The sequence below is a fragment of the Schistocerca serialis genome, chromosome 10 (assembly GCF_023864345.2).
Source record: "Schistocerca serialis cubense isolate TAMUIC-IGC-003099 chromosome 10, iqSchSeri2.2, whole genome shotgun sequence".
NCBI classification, from domain to species: Eukaryota; Metazoa; Arthropoda; class Insecta; order Orthoptera; family Acrididae; genus Schistocerca; species Schistocerca serialis.
This window is the reverse complement of record NC_064647.1, coordinates 139,376,700-139,392,062: the sequence shown is the minus strand read 5'-3', so window position 1 is coordinate 139,392,062 and position 15,363 is coordinate 139,376,700. Positions and strand designations below refer to the sequence as shown.

At 41.1% G+C, this 15,363-nt stretch overlaps 1 protein-coding gene across 1 annotated transcript in view; it reads right to left on the bottom strand.

Annotated features, from left to right (window-relative positions):
* Positions 1-15,363, bottom strand: part of LOC126424534 (putative ATP-dependent RNA helicase DHX57) — a 220,993-nt gene that overhangs the window by 144,209 nt on the left and 61,421 nt on the right. The window contains exon 9 of the mRNA XM_050087272.1: positions 6,354-6,534. Within this exon, the coding sequence (XP_049943229.1) occupies positions 6,354-6,534 (181 nt within the window). The remainder of the gene's footprint in view (positions 1-6,353; positions 6,535-15,363) is intronic.

Sequence of the window (15,363 nt, the reverse complement as noted above, 5' to 3'; positions counted from 1 at the left end):
AGCAAAGGACTTGGAAGAGCAGCTGAACGGAATGGATAGTGTCTTGAAAGGAGGATATAAGATGAACATCAACAAAAGCAAAACGAGGATAATGGAATGTAGTCAAATTAAATCGGGTGATGCTGAGGGGATTAGATTAGGAAATGAGACACTTAAAGTAGTAAAGGAGTTTTGCTATTTAGGGAGTAAAATAACTGATGATGGTCGAAGTAGAGAGGATATAAAATGTAGACTGGCAATGGCAAGGAAATCGTTTCTGAAGAAGAGAAATTTGTTAACATCGAGTATAGATTTAAGTGTCAGGAAGTCGTTTCTGAAAGTATTTGTATGGAGTGTAGCCATGTATGGAAGTGAAACATGGACGATAACCAGTTTGGACAAGAAGTGAATAGAAGCTTTCGAAATGTGGTGCTACAGAAGAATGCTGAAGATAAGGTGGGTAGATCACGTAACTAATGAGGAGGTATTGAATAGGATTGGGGAGAAGAGAAGTTTGTGGCACAACTTGACTAGAAGAAGGGATCGGTTGGTAGGACATGTTTTGAGGCATCAAAGGATCACAAATTTAGCATTGGAGGGCAGCGTGGAGGGTAAAAATCGTAGAGGGAGACCAAGAGATCAATACACTAAGCAGATTCAGAAGGATGTAGGTTGCAGTAGGTACTGGGAGATGATGAAGCTTGCACAGGATAGAGTAGCATGGAGAGCTGCATCAAACCAGTCTCAGGACTGAAGACCACAACAACAACAACAACGGGTGCAATGGCCCACACAGGTTTTGTCGTCAGTCACAACAGAGTAAGGACTTGTTCACCTAACAGTTTGAAGTGCTCGAGAAATTCACATGAAGATGTGATGTATTTTAGATGTATTTGTGCTGATCTGTGAGCTGTTTTAGTACTCACCTCAACACACAATCTTCAAAAACCAAATGTTTCAATAAAGATTTCAAGCAGAAGGGATCTGGAGATTTTTGGAAACGTTGTCATCTCAATCACAGTCAATCAATGGCCATCATGAATCATTTTTCTAATCTTGTTCAGTCACAATCACGGGACGCCCATTTCTTTGTTCATCACGAACACTTTTTCTGACAGCTTTAAACTTACATCACCAGTTGTACACATTAGCAGCATTCATCACGCTACCTTCATAAAAAGTTTTGATTTTTTTTTAAATCTGGAACATCGTGTTTCCCTTTTCAAGGAAAAGCTATATTAAGCTCCTCATCTCATGGTTGGCAGGATTGGAAACACAGAAATTCATATTAATATAGCATTGCAACAAGCATTTTCAGCTTTCTGAGAGAAACGAGTGTGCCTTCTACTACCAACACCTTGTTTCTGAATGCAGTGCAGTAACTCTGTCAATAAAAAGTCCCTTTGAGTGTAAGACTCTCAGTATTCTTACTTTCTAGACATGCCTCATAATATGAGCATCACCCACATGGCAATTAATTTCATTTTAGGTATCTCTAATAATAGTGAAGTAAAAATCAGACAATGGAAAATCCAGGATGGAATGTAACAATGTCCTGAGAAGGGAAGTTGCTACTCACCATATAGCGGAGATGCTGAGTCGCAGACAGGCACAACAAAAAGACTGTCACAAATAAAGCTTTCGGCCATTAAGGCCTTCGTCAACAATCGATGACACACACACACACACACACACACACACACACACACACACACACATACACACACACACACACACACACACACACACACACACACACACACACGAAGGCACGCACACGAAGGCACGCACACACAAACACAACTCACACATGACTGCAGTCTCAGGCAATGGGCTTCAGTTGCCTGAGGCTGTAGTCGTGTGTGTGTGTGCGAGTTGCGTGTGCATATCTCTCATCTATTGTTGATGAAGGCCTTAATGGTTAAAAGTATTATTTGTGACAGAGTTTCAATCTACCAGTAAGTTTCATTATTTGTGACACACTTTGTTGTACTTACATGCGACTCAGCATCTTCGCTATATGGTGAACAGTAACTTTCCTTTTCACAATCATGAAGTAAAGAATAATTTGGCCTTAAAACTTTAACACAAAGTAACAAGAAGTATTTCAAGAGAGGATAGCACAAGCATATTCTGATAAAAGTGTGCAGATACTCAGTTATTTAATATGGAGTTGACCAACAGTTGTCACGAGAGGCAGGGAACGTATTGCTGACAGTAGGGAAGCAGAAACAGCACAATGGTCAGTCAGGAGAGCTCAGTGACTTAATGTGGACTAGGTGTTGGATGGATCTATCAGGGACATTAAAACTGCTCTCAAGCTGCCCAAGTCAACTATGGGTAATGTGACCGTAAAGTGGAAATGCAAAGGAAAAACCACATCTAAACTGAAACCAGAATGACCTCAATTATTGATGGGCACGGTCCGTTAGGCACTGTGGAGTGTGACTGTAAAAGATCACAAGAAATCAGTTTAAAAAATCACTCGCACATTGCAAAGTGCTAGCAGTCTACCTAACACAATTGTGCATAGGTAGTTAAAAACAATGGAATACAACGGTTGAGCAACGTTTATAAGCCACACATTTCTGTAGTCAGTGTTACGCAATGCTTGAGATGGCGTAAAGAGCAATGACAGTGAACAACTGGAAACAAGCGATTTAGAACTACGAATCACGCTTTATCCTGTGGGTATGGATTTTGCCACTGCCTGGAGGTCATTACCTACATCATGTGCAGTGACACACAGCAGTGAAGTACAGCAGAGGTAGTGTTATGGTATTGGGAGAAGGGGAGGTGGGGGAGTGGTTAGTCCCCTTATTATACTTAAGGAAAACCTACATGTGGAACTACATGAACACATTTTACAGTGTTGTATACTAAAAATGGGCTGGCCTACCCAGAGACTCGAACTGAACCCCGTGGGATGAGTTCAAATGTCAACTATGCTCCAGAGCATAGCACCCAGCATCACTACCTTTTCTGGTTCCAGTACTTGACAAATAGTGGCCTGCCATTCGTCCACAGACATTCAGAAAACTCAAAGTATCCCCAGCAAAGTTCAAACCATAATAGAGGTGAAAGATCAACATACCCAATATTAATTTCCATTAATATATATCCAGATACTTTGGATGAGATCGCCTAGTTTTATCAGTGTTAATCTTTGTACCTCACGTGTCTGACACTAACCATTCCTGCTTGTAATACAGAAAACCAGGTACGCTTATACTCACTTTTCTACTGTCATCAACGCCACATACAATATACCCTATACTTTACAACACTTGTTTCAATGCACAATGCTACCCACTTCAAATCTCACATGTCTGCACTGTGTGAACAAAAGTATCTGGACATCTGGCTGTAAATGACTTACAAGTTCATGGTGCCCTCCATCGGTAATGCTGGAATTCAATATCGTGTTGGCCCACCCTTAGCCTTGATGACAGCTTCCTCTCTCGCAGGCATACATTCAGTCAGGTCCTGGAAGTTTTCTTGGGGAATTCCAACCCATTCTTCATGGAGTGCTGCACTGGGGAGAGGTGCCGATGTCAGTCTGTGAGGTATGGCATGAAGTCGGTGCCAAAGTATCCCAAATGTGTTGTATAGGATTCAGATGAGGACACTGTGCACGCCAGTCCATTACAGAGACGTTATTGTCATGTAATCACACCGCCACAGGCCATCCATTATGAACAGGTGCTCGATAGTGTTGAAACAAGCAATCGCCATCCCCGAACTGCTCTTCAACAGTGGGAAGCAAGAAGGTGCTTAGAACATGCTGTGCTGTGATAGTGCCACACAAAACGACAAGAGATGCCAACAAGAGATGCAAGCCCCCTCGACAAAAAACATGACCACACCATAACACCGCCGCCTCCAAATTTTACTGATGGGACTACACACGCTGGCAGATGACGTTCACCGGGCATTCACCATACCTACACACTGCTATCACATCGTCACACTGTGTACCGTGATCCGTCACTCCACACAACGTTTTTCCACTGTAAAATCTTCCAATGTTTATGCTCCTTACACCAAGCAAGGCATAATTTGGCATTTACCACTGTGAGTTGTGGGTTATCAGCAGCTGCTCGACCATGAAATCCAAGTTTTCTCACCTTCAGCGTAACTGTCTTAACACTTGCAGTGGACCCTGATGCAGTTTGGAATTCTTGTGTATGGTCTGAACAGATGTCTTCCTATCACACACTGTGCGACCCTCTTCAACTATCAGCAGGCTCTGTCTGTCAACAAACGAGGTCGGCCTGCACGTTTTTGTCTTCTGCGTGTCTCTTCACGTTTCCATTTCAGTATCACATCAGAAATAGAGAACCTAGGGATGTTTAGGAGTGTGGAAATCTTGTGCGCAGACGTATGACACAAGTGACGCCCAATCACCTGACCACATTCAAAGTCCACAAGTTCCGTGGAGTGCCCCATATGCTCTCTCACGATGTCTAATAACTATTGAGGTCACTGATATTGGAGTACCTGGCAGTAGGTGGCAGCACAATGCAACTAATATGAAAAACGAATGTTGTTGGGGGTGTCCGGGTACTTGTGATTACATAGTGTATTTGTGTCATAGCACAGGTATTATATCCGCCAAAATTTTGCTGTCCAACAAATTATTGCTCCACAATCTCAATCACTTACACTTAACACTGAAGCGCACTACATATCAGTTACAATGCAGTGGCCGATAGCTGTATCCTAATACCTGTCCAGGAGTATTAATGCCATCAACAGGTCCTCCTGTCAACCAGTATACAAGTACCATTGCAAACATTACAATCAATGATAGAGAGAGAGAGAGAGAGAGAGAGAGAGAGAGAGAAGGGGGTTAAAAAACAATTCACCAGCCAATGATGTGGCATAAAGACAATACTGTTAATATTTGCACCTCAATATTTTGTGGGTCTCTGGCTATGCTATTAACATTAGCATCATTATATTTCACATCCTGTTATTAAGTAATCTTAAGAAAAAATAATGAAAAGAGGTCTGCCTATTTGGAGACTCATAGGAAAATGTAAGTAGGCTGATATGGGGGGCTAGCCAGAAAGTAACAAAGTAATAGACTTTTAGTCCATCGCGGCAGAGTGCAGGGCTACAGCTGCCATCTTGGTGCCATGATATTCCTACACTCAGTACGCAACCACTGGTGGTATCGTATGGTCTGTGTTTCTGCTACTTTGCTTTCTGTGACGGGTTAAAATGTGTGTCACAATAGAAAACACCACCACTTGTTAGGTGCATTCTGTGATTAGGTTTTTGTTGGCAAACAACTGCAAACCAATTGCAATTTATTGCAATCTTTGGGATGTGTACAGAAACAGAATAATGAGTGAAAGCTGAGTGAGACAATGATGAATTGATTTAGAAATGGTCATATCAATGTTCACAACGAGGACCGCAGTGGTAGCCCTAGCCTTCTGATTGGTACACTGTGATGAAAATAAATAACAAAATTCATAAAAATCATCATTTCACAATGACAGAACTTTCACAACATTTTCCCCAAATTTCACAGAGCTTAGTGTATGAAATTTTGTGGGTTCCCAAAATCATAACAGAAGACCACAAAAAATGGAAACTTGTTGCATCATTGACCTACCTTGAAGATTAGAAGAAAAATGGTAACAAAGTTATCAATCATATCATACCTGGGGATGAGATTCGGGTGAAGTATGGTAACTCAAATGTGAAACAAAAAGGCAGTTGACAGAATGGGGGCACACAAATTCTCCCGACAAATCAAGGAAGAGTTTGCAAACACTGTCAGCATGTAATAACATGGCTACTGTGTTCTGAAACCCTGTGAGATTGTCATAGATCTCCTTGAACACAGCACAACAATTAACTCAAAGTAATATTGCCAAAAACTGACAAAGTAAAGGCGGGTTACACAAAATAAGTGTTAGGAAAAACTTGGCGTGAAAGTGGTGTTTTTTCACAACAAAGCATGTCCACACACAGCCGATCGTACCCAAAAGCTCCTACAGGGTTTTGAAGGGGAGGTGTGAGCAACTACCACCTCTTCCCAGCGATGAAGACACGGCTTGCTACACAACGCTTTTGATACTTATGCTGAACTGCATGCTGGTATAAACCAGTGATTGCAATCGCAGGTGGCAGATTTCTACAGACACAGTATTGAAGAATTTGTGCCACGGATGATAAGTGTCTCAATTTAATGGTAATTATGTAGAAAAGTAGTTTAAGAGTGCACTTTTAAAATGTCTAATTAAATTTAGTTTTTCCATGAAGTTAAATTTTTATTTCAGAATGTCTGTTACTTTCTGGATAGTCCTCCTATTTCAAAAGCTCCTCTTCTGTGGTCTATGCATACTATAGGTACAAACCTGTGTGCTCTTCCCACATCCCGTTTCACCACTGATCACCACGACCTGGTGTTTGGCAACAGCAGCAAGTATTTCCTCCTTTTTGCTCCATGCCGGAAGCGATTTCCTTCCCTCTAGGAACGTAACGTACTGTGACTGTTTCTGCTTTTCTACAAATCGTCGAGAAATGCGCTCATCTTCCCTGGAAAGAAATACAGTAAAATTGTGATTAAGGACATATGAAGACATTAGTCCTCAGCATGCAACGTGTAATCATAAGCATTATTGGAGAGTAAGTGCCAACATAGTCAATCTTTATCAGCATTCAGTAGTAGTCGCAAATGGAACCCATTCTTATGTACAAAACAGCATGGATTCCAAAAACATGTCATCTGAAACATAACTTGCACACTCCTCACAAGGCATCTTGAAAATAACGGAAACAGTATTTCTCGACTCCTAAAACACATGTGACTCTAAACCTCATCAACACATATTAAAAAAAGCATGATCTTATGAGATATCAAATGAAATAGATCACTACAGAGAGGCTTTCTTGATGGGGTGCATGCAGCATGTTATCCTGGAATGAAAGTCATTGACAAATGGCCCCCACAGAAGTGTCGGGACCCTCGATTTTCACGTTGGACATCAATGACTTGGAAGACAATAGTAAAGGCAGCCTTTCTGAAGATAAGGTTATCTATAACTAAGCATTATTTGAGAACAGAAGCATGAATATTCAATCAGCTCTTGATAAAATTTCAAAGCAGAGCACAACTGCCAACTTATTTTAAGTGTTCAGAAATTAAAACTGTGCATTTCACAAAACATAAAAATGTTGTATCCTATGACTACAATAGAAATGAAAAACAACTGGAATAAGTCAACTCATACAAATACATGGGTGTTTGTGGGGACACGAAATAGAATGATCCGTTACGCTGCGTCATACAAAAAACAGGTAGCAGATTTTGGCTCATTAGCAGGCTATTGCGAAAATCCAGTCTGTACAAAGATTACTTATGAAACAGTCATGTAACCGAGCCTCAAATGATGTTCAAGAGTATGGTATCTGTGAGGAATGTAGGAACACACTACAGCCCCTAGACATCACTCCCGTAAGAAACGCAATGGCAACATGTGATTAATTATAGCACACACAGATACATTTAAACTATCATTATTGCTGCACTTCATGTGTGTATAAAACTGGAAGAAACCCTAATATCTAGTACAAGGGGATGTGTCCTCTGGTTCTCAACTGACAAATGTTTTCTGAGTATAGAAGTAGATGTAGATAGTTATTGCTGATGTTACAGTGATGTGCAATGGTGAGGCAATGCACAGTAGCGAGGAGTTGTGTACCATGTGTCAATCCAGTCAACAGCATAAATTCTGCCATTTCTGTCTGTAGCATGCACTTCGAGAAGTGCTTAGATTCTGGTCTTAAGTAAAATCACTAAGTAGGTTTAAGGCTTTCATCCACTTACTTACTCACTTACTCACTCACTCACTCACAAGAAGTCTGATGTGGCATTCAAAGTGCCAAATGCAATAAGTCTTTCCGCTCCCGGGATTGGAATGACTCCTTACCCTCTCCCTTAAAACCCACATCCTTTCGTCTTTCCCTCTCCTTCCCTCTTTCCTGACGAAGTAACCGTTGGTTGCGAAAGCTTGAATTTTGTGTGTATGTTTGTGTTTGTTCGTGTGTCTATCGACCTGCCAGCGCTTTCGTTTGGTAAGTCACATCATCTTTGTTTTTAGATGTATTTTTCCCACGTGGAATGTTTCCCTCTATTATATTTATTTATTTATAAATACATAAATATATCTAAAAACAAAGATGATGTGACTTACCAAATGAAAGTGCTGGCAGGTTGACAGACACACAAACAAACACAAACATACACACAAAATTCAAGTATTCGCAACAAACTGTTGCCTCATCAGGAAAGAAGGAAGGAGAGGGAAAGACGAAAGGATGTGTGTTTTAAGGGAGAGGGTAAGGAGTCATTCCAATCCCGGGAGCGGAAAGACTTACCTTAGGGGGAAAAAAGGACGGGTATACACTCGCACACACACACACATATCCATCCACACATATACAGACACAAGCAGACATATTTAAAGTGTGTATGTTTGTGTGTCTGTCGATCTGCCAGCACTTTCATTTGGTAAGTCACATCATCTTTGTTTTTAGATATATTTTTCCTACGTGGAATGTTTCCCTCTATTATAACCATATAAATAAATAAATAAATAAATACGCCACTGGTACCTGAGAAGCAAATGAAAGAGTTGAAAACAAATTTGTTGCCAGGTCTAAATGGCATCAGTTTTACATAGAGTAATCTGCAGCATTGCCCCTTACTTAGCTTGCATTTATGATGAATTGTCCCCTAGCATCAAGTCCCAAGTGACTGGAAAAACATGCAGGCGACTCCTGTATATAAGAATGTAAAAGAATGGATCTGCATAATTACAGACCAATATCCCTAACATTGGTTTTCTGCAGAGTTCTTAAACACATTCTGAGTTTGAACATAATAAGTGTCCTAGCGCCAGAAAAGCTCCTTTTCACAGATCAGCACAGAAGATTTAGTAAGCACTGATTGCGTGAAACTCAGCTTGGCCCTCTTCTCGCTCGATATCCTACAAACCGTGGATGGAGGACAACAAGCAGAACCCATATTCCTAGATTCCTGTAAAGCATTTGACATGGTGCCCCACTGCAGACCATTGATAAAGTTCTGAGCATATGGTTTAGCTTCCCAGATATCCGACTTGCTCACAGATTTTTTAAGTAACAGGACCCAGTGTGATGTCCTCAACAATGAATACATCAGAAACAAGGGGATTGTCAGGTGTGCCCCACAGGGAAGTGTGATAGGACTGCTCTTTTTCTCTATGTACATAAATGATTTGATGGAAAGAGTGAGTAGTAATTTACAAGTGTTTGCTGATGATGCTTTGGTGTATGGGAAGGTGTTATTGTTGAGAGAATCTAGCAGAATACTAGATCACTTACACAGAATTTCTAGTTGGTGTGATGAATGGCAGCTTGCTCTAAATGTAAAAAAAAAGTTAAAGCAGATGAGTAGCAAAAACAATCCAGTAACGTTCGAATACAGCATTAGCAAGATGCCGCTTGACACAATCACATCAATTAAATATCTAGGCAAAACACTGAAAAATGATACGAAATGGAATGAGCACGTCATGCTGGCAGTAGGGAAGGAGAATGGTCCACTTGACTTTACTGGGAGAATTTAGGGAAAGGAGACAGCATACAAAAAACTACTGGGAATCATTCTTGAGTACTGTACAAGTGTTTGGGATCTCTACTAAGTTGGATTAAAGTAAGGCATCAAAGCAATTTGGAGCTATGCTGCTAGATTTATTACTGGTAGATTTGAACAGCACGTAAGTGTTCTGAAGACTCACCACATATTCAAATAAGAATTCCTGGAGGGAAAACAATGCTTTTTTCTTGAAGGACTATTGCGGAAATTTAGAGAATCGGCACTTGAAGCTGACTGCAGAACCATTCTACTGTTGCCTACATAGATTTTGCGTAAGGATCATGCAGATTGAACTAGCAGACTTTTGAAGATAGACGTAAACTAACCTGAGAAAGGTCATTAACAAAGTTTCACGAATGGGCTTTACATGATGACTCTACGAATATGCTACAACCCCTATGTATCACTCAAAAACGGATTGTGAGGATAAGATTAGAATTATTACAGCATGCACAGAGGCATTCAAACAACCATTCTTCATCCACTCCATTTGTGAATAGAACGGGAAGAAACACTAATAATTGGTACAATAGGACATACCCTCAGCCATGCACTTCACAGTGGTTTGGAGAGTATAGATGAGGAAGTAGACAATAAGATGCATTAAATTAGGGCTGCTACGGTGGCTTTTAAACTGTTGTTTTGCCCTCATTCTATTTGTGAGTGGAACAGATTAGGAATTGACTAGTATTGTGTACGAAACACATCGTAACCTCTTTGCATCTGCGTCTGCCAGCTAACAAAAAGTAATGGATTCCCTGTAACATTCTGTCTCTGGTCAAGGTCTAACAAGACTAGGGAATGACTATCCCATCCAAGGTTACCATTGACACCACAGCACAAATGGCTGCATGTGGAGCGGTGCTGTGACTGGGAAACATGGCTGGCTGACGAATGAATGCATTACATTGTGTGCACTGATGAATCTTGGCTCTGAACTACCCCAGATGACCACAGCCACCAACCTTGCCAGTGACCTAAGAAGAGGTCATATTCTTCCAACATTTTGGAGGGACATAGCAGTGTTACTCATGGTGTCCCAGCACTGGCAAGCAGCAGGTATGATTCAAGGTAACAGCTGGTTGTGTTTGAGGGGACTTCGGCCACTAACACCATTTTTAACAACTTGTCTGTATATGGCACTTACCACCATGGACCACCTGCATGACACTGAGGAAGTAATGCAAACTACAGAAAATGAAATAATAGGGTATGGAAATCTGAAAATGGCAGTGTGTTACCAAAATATGTTGTGAGAGCTACCCTGCATGGCAAAAAAATAAAGCCCCCAACGAGAGGAAGAAATGAATGGAAACTTCACAGGTTGATAGAGTATATCATATTTCAGTGATCCAAAAATCACATCAAATTTATGGAAAAATAGGCAGTATGAGACCACTTCTCAGTATGACATTGCACCACCTGGTCTGGCTGCATACACTGATTCAGCTGGGAATGATGTCATAAGCAAGATCCTCAGATATGTCCCCAACAGAACACATTCAGGACCAGCTCGGATGTCCTAGGGACTGAAAAGCTCATGTCCAAGAATCAGCACAGCTTTAGAAAGCATTGCTCATGCAAAAAACAGCTTGCTCTTTCCTCACGATATATGGCGAACTATGGATGAAGGGCAAGAGGCTGATTCCATTTTTCTAGATTTTCGAAAAGCGTTCAACACGGTACCCAACTGCAGGCTTCATACAGATAAGTGCGTACAGAATAGGCTATCAGATATGTGACTGGCTCAAAGACTTCTCCAGTAATAGAACCCAGAATGTCGTTCTCGACGGCAGGTGTTTATCGGAGATAGGGATAAAAATCAGGAGTGCTCCAGGGAAATGTGACAGGACCATTGCTATTTTCTATATACAGGGTGTATACGTGGACAAAGAAGAAAAATTCCCGGATTTCTCCCGGATTTCCCGGTTAAAAATACATTTTCTCCCGGGTGAAAACATACTTTTTTTCCTGTTAACTGACAGTACATTTTCTCTCTGAACTGTATAACTTATCCATCCTTTGAATGGTTATGGTTTTATACATGGGCGTAGAATTTCCCAGCACTTTAGAAAACGAAACACAGGGGGGAAAAAATGTTTTGGAAAGATCTCTGATGTGCAGTAACATGTACGCTGCATATTTTTGTATTACGAAAGTATAAATTCGAATTCCACAAAACACCGCATGTTCCTTTCCGAAGCATTGAAATCGAGATTGCGATGCACTTTTGTAAGCCAGTCATAGCTCATGTCACGTGATTTTCACCAGCCGATGATACCAGATATTCAGCACTTATGACACATGATGAAGTCAGCTAATAACAACATCACTGTTGAGTAGCGCGAACACACAAACAGAAGAAGTTAATGGTTTAAATTAATATACATAGTGTTGCTACAAGAAAAGTAAAGCTTTCACTTATAATATTGGTCTTTAAGATTAATACGCTGGAAGAGAAGCTAAGCTTTCACATATAATGTCGGTCTTTTATGCGCATATTACAATTTAAGATATATCACACAAATGTGCCATTAAAATTTTTAATAACTACATAAATGTCTGTATTCTGGGCTCGAAATTCATCTAAATGGCTCGTCATCAAAGAGTTTATTTTTAAATGAGATTCAAACGCTCTTTGATTTAAGAAATTCATCGTGCATTCTCGTACGTAGTTCAACTTGCCTAAAAGGAATTTTCTTGATAGTAACGCTTTTCAAACCACCATTCGGGATATTTTCCCGCGACCTGTTAGAAATAGGTTCGTTTCTGCAGTTGCCAGAGAGCGCCCGATGACAGGCGTCACCGCGCTTGCGCAGCTACGATGACGTAGGGAGCCGTATGTTTGTACGTGTAAAACATTAAAAGAACTTACATTAGGGCATAAAAGAAAAAAGACATTCGAACCTGCAGCTGCTTACACAGCCAACAGCCACATTTCTGTAGCCAGAAGCGGAAGAAGGTACTACTCAACGGCGCATGCGCATAATTCCGCTTGCAACTGCTAAAAAGAGTCAAATGTAAAAAGTCATTGGAGGCAATTTGTTGTTACGAATCATAGCATATTCTTCCTAAAGCCTTTGACAAATTTTGCTGTTGGCAGACGCTTGTATGAGCACTTTGTTTTGTTGCTGTATATGACGCATTTACTTTGCAGTTTAAGTTTTATTTTCGTTTCTTCACTCGTTCATGTTTTATTGCTGAAGTATTATTCTGCAGTAGCGGGATACAGTAATATTCTTTGTTAGAGTATCGGTTCTTAAGAGTCAAAATTACAAAAATTTGACTGAAAACAATGAAAAATTCCCGGAATTCTAAAATATTCCCGGGTTTTTCCCGGTTTTCTCCCGGATGAAAAAATTCCCGGGTTTTTCCCAGATCTCCCGGTTGTCCCGGGTCGTATACACCCTGATATACATAAATGATCTGGCTGACAGAGTGGGCAGCAAACTGTGGTTGTTCGCTGACGATGCTGTGGTGTACAGGATGGGGTTGTGGATGGGTGACTATAGGTTGATACAAGATGACCTAGACAAAATTTCTAATTGGTGTGATGAATGGCAGGTGCATCTTAATGCAGAAAAATGTTTGTTAATGTGGATGAGTAGGAAAGATAAACCCGCGATGTCCAGATACAGCACTAGTAGTGTCGTGCTGGACACAGTCACATCATTTAAATATCTGGGCATAATGTGGCGAAGCGATATGAAATGGAACGAGCAGTGGTAGGGAAGATAAATGGTTGACTTCGGTTCATTGGGAGAATTTTAGGAAAGTGTAGTTTATATGTAAAGGAGGATGCATATAGGATGCTAGTGCGACCTATTCTTGAGTACTGCTTAAGTGCAGTGAGGTGCAGTGAGGTGAGCTGCTACATTCATTACTGGTAGGTCCAATCAGCATGCAAGTGTTATGTATATGCTACTGAAGTTCAAATGGGAATTCCTGGAGGGAAGAAGACATTTATTTCAAAGAACACTACTGAGAAAGTTAGGGAACTAGCATTTGAAGCTGACTGCAGAATGCTCCTGCTGCTGCCAACATACTTTTGTGTAGTGACCACGAAGACAAGATCCGAGAAATTAGGGCTCATACGGCGGTATATAGACAATTGTTTTTTTTGTTCACTCTGCGAGTGGAACAGGAAAGGAAAGAACTAGCTGTTATGAAGGGTACCCTCCACCATGCACCATACAGCATACACTGACTTGTGGAGTATGTATGTAGATGTAGACATCCCAGTGCCAATATCCGGAATATCAAAGACAAGTTACAACAGTTGTGGGTCAGCATGCCTCAGCAAAACATATATCATCTTTATGACACCCTTCCCACTGAACCAATGGTTGCAGCCAGATCAGGTGGAGCAATCTCATGCTGAGAAGTTGATTCATACTGCCTATTTTTTCATAAATTTGACTTGATTTTGGAACCACTGAAATAATATAACATACCCTCTCAACCTGTGAAGTTTCCTTTTGTTTTCTCCTCTTGTTGGGTGCTCTACTTTTCTTGCTATGCAGTGTAGTTTTCACAAGCCATTGTAGCTTGATGAGGGCACCCTGGACATCATGGACTACTTTATAAGCTGAATACAAGCATTTTAGAGACTGAAGGGCACTCAGGGAGTGAGGAATTTAGCAGGCACGGCACATGTCACCTACTCCAGCACCCTCAAGATCGCAGATAGTTGGGCATCAAATACAGTGTACTCTGGAGGCAACTAAATCTCGAGGACATTATCTGGGAAAACAACAGAGCAACATACAGAGTAGCCCTGTTTAGACCTATCCATAAAGACAGCAGTAGAGGAGTGACGCTCAATTAAAATGTCTGCAAGAGTGAAATCTCTCTTGTACTGCACCAAATCTAAAATTATCCTGGACCCCTGTAGTAACCAGGGTGGCAGACTGTTTAAACTGTGGATTTGGCATTGTATTTGCTCCATACCACGTGACTCCAGCACATGCCGCACACGGATCCCACACGGCCTTGTCGCTCGTGGGCGATTGGCAAAATGGCACACCTGACGCGGACAAGCCACAGTATGATACGGAAGTGAATTTGGAGCTGCACGGAACTTACACGCCTGATGCACAACGAGGAGTTGCCGTCAGATTGTAAGTGTCTCAGCACAGAGACTGGGTACGGGGCTAGTCCTTTAAGTACTGGTAATTCCCTCATGCGGACAGTGTCAATGATCCTCAAATAAGAAGGCCTCACCAGTCCATAAACTGTGCCTGCGTAGTCAAGCCACAAATACACAAAAGCCTTATAAATCTGAAAAGATGCACTCTGTTCACTCCCTAAGACCTGTGGCTAAGGCACTTAATGATATTCAGGGCTTGCACGGTTCTGGATTTACTGTCTCACAACCACAACAATTTGGAGTCAATTGTGAGGACCAGAAACTTCACAGAGTTTCTAAAATATAGAACGGTGCCACTCATACACAAGTCACGTAAATTAAAAATATGATGAGAACAATTAAAATGCACACATACAAACGTATCTGCAGAAAACCGAAAACCTGTCTCTGCAGCGTACTCCTGTAACCTCTGCACTGTAAGCTGTAACTAAAGGTCGCTTTTGCAACACTGGAGGAGAAACAGAAAACAGTGAAATCGTCCACAAATACAGAATTATGTACAGGACTCCATACTGTAGACGTGATACTGTTTACGGCTATGGCAAAGAGGGTAACACTTAAAACGCTGCCCTAAGAA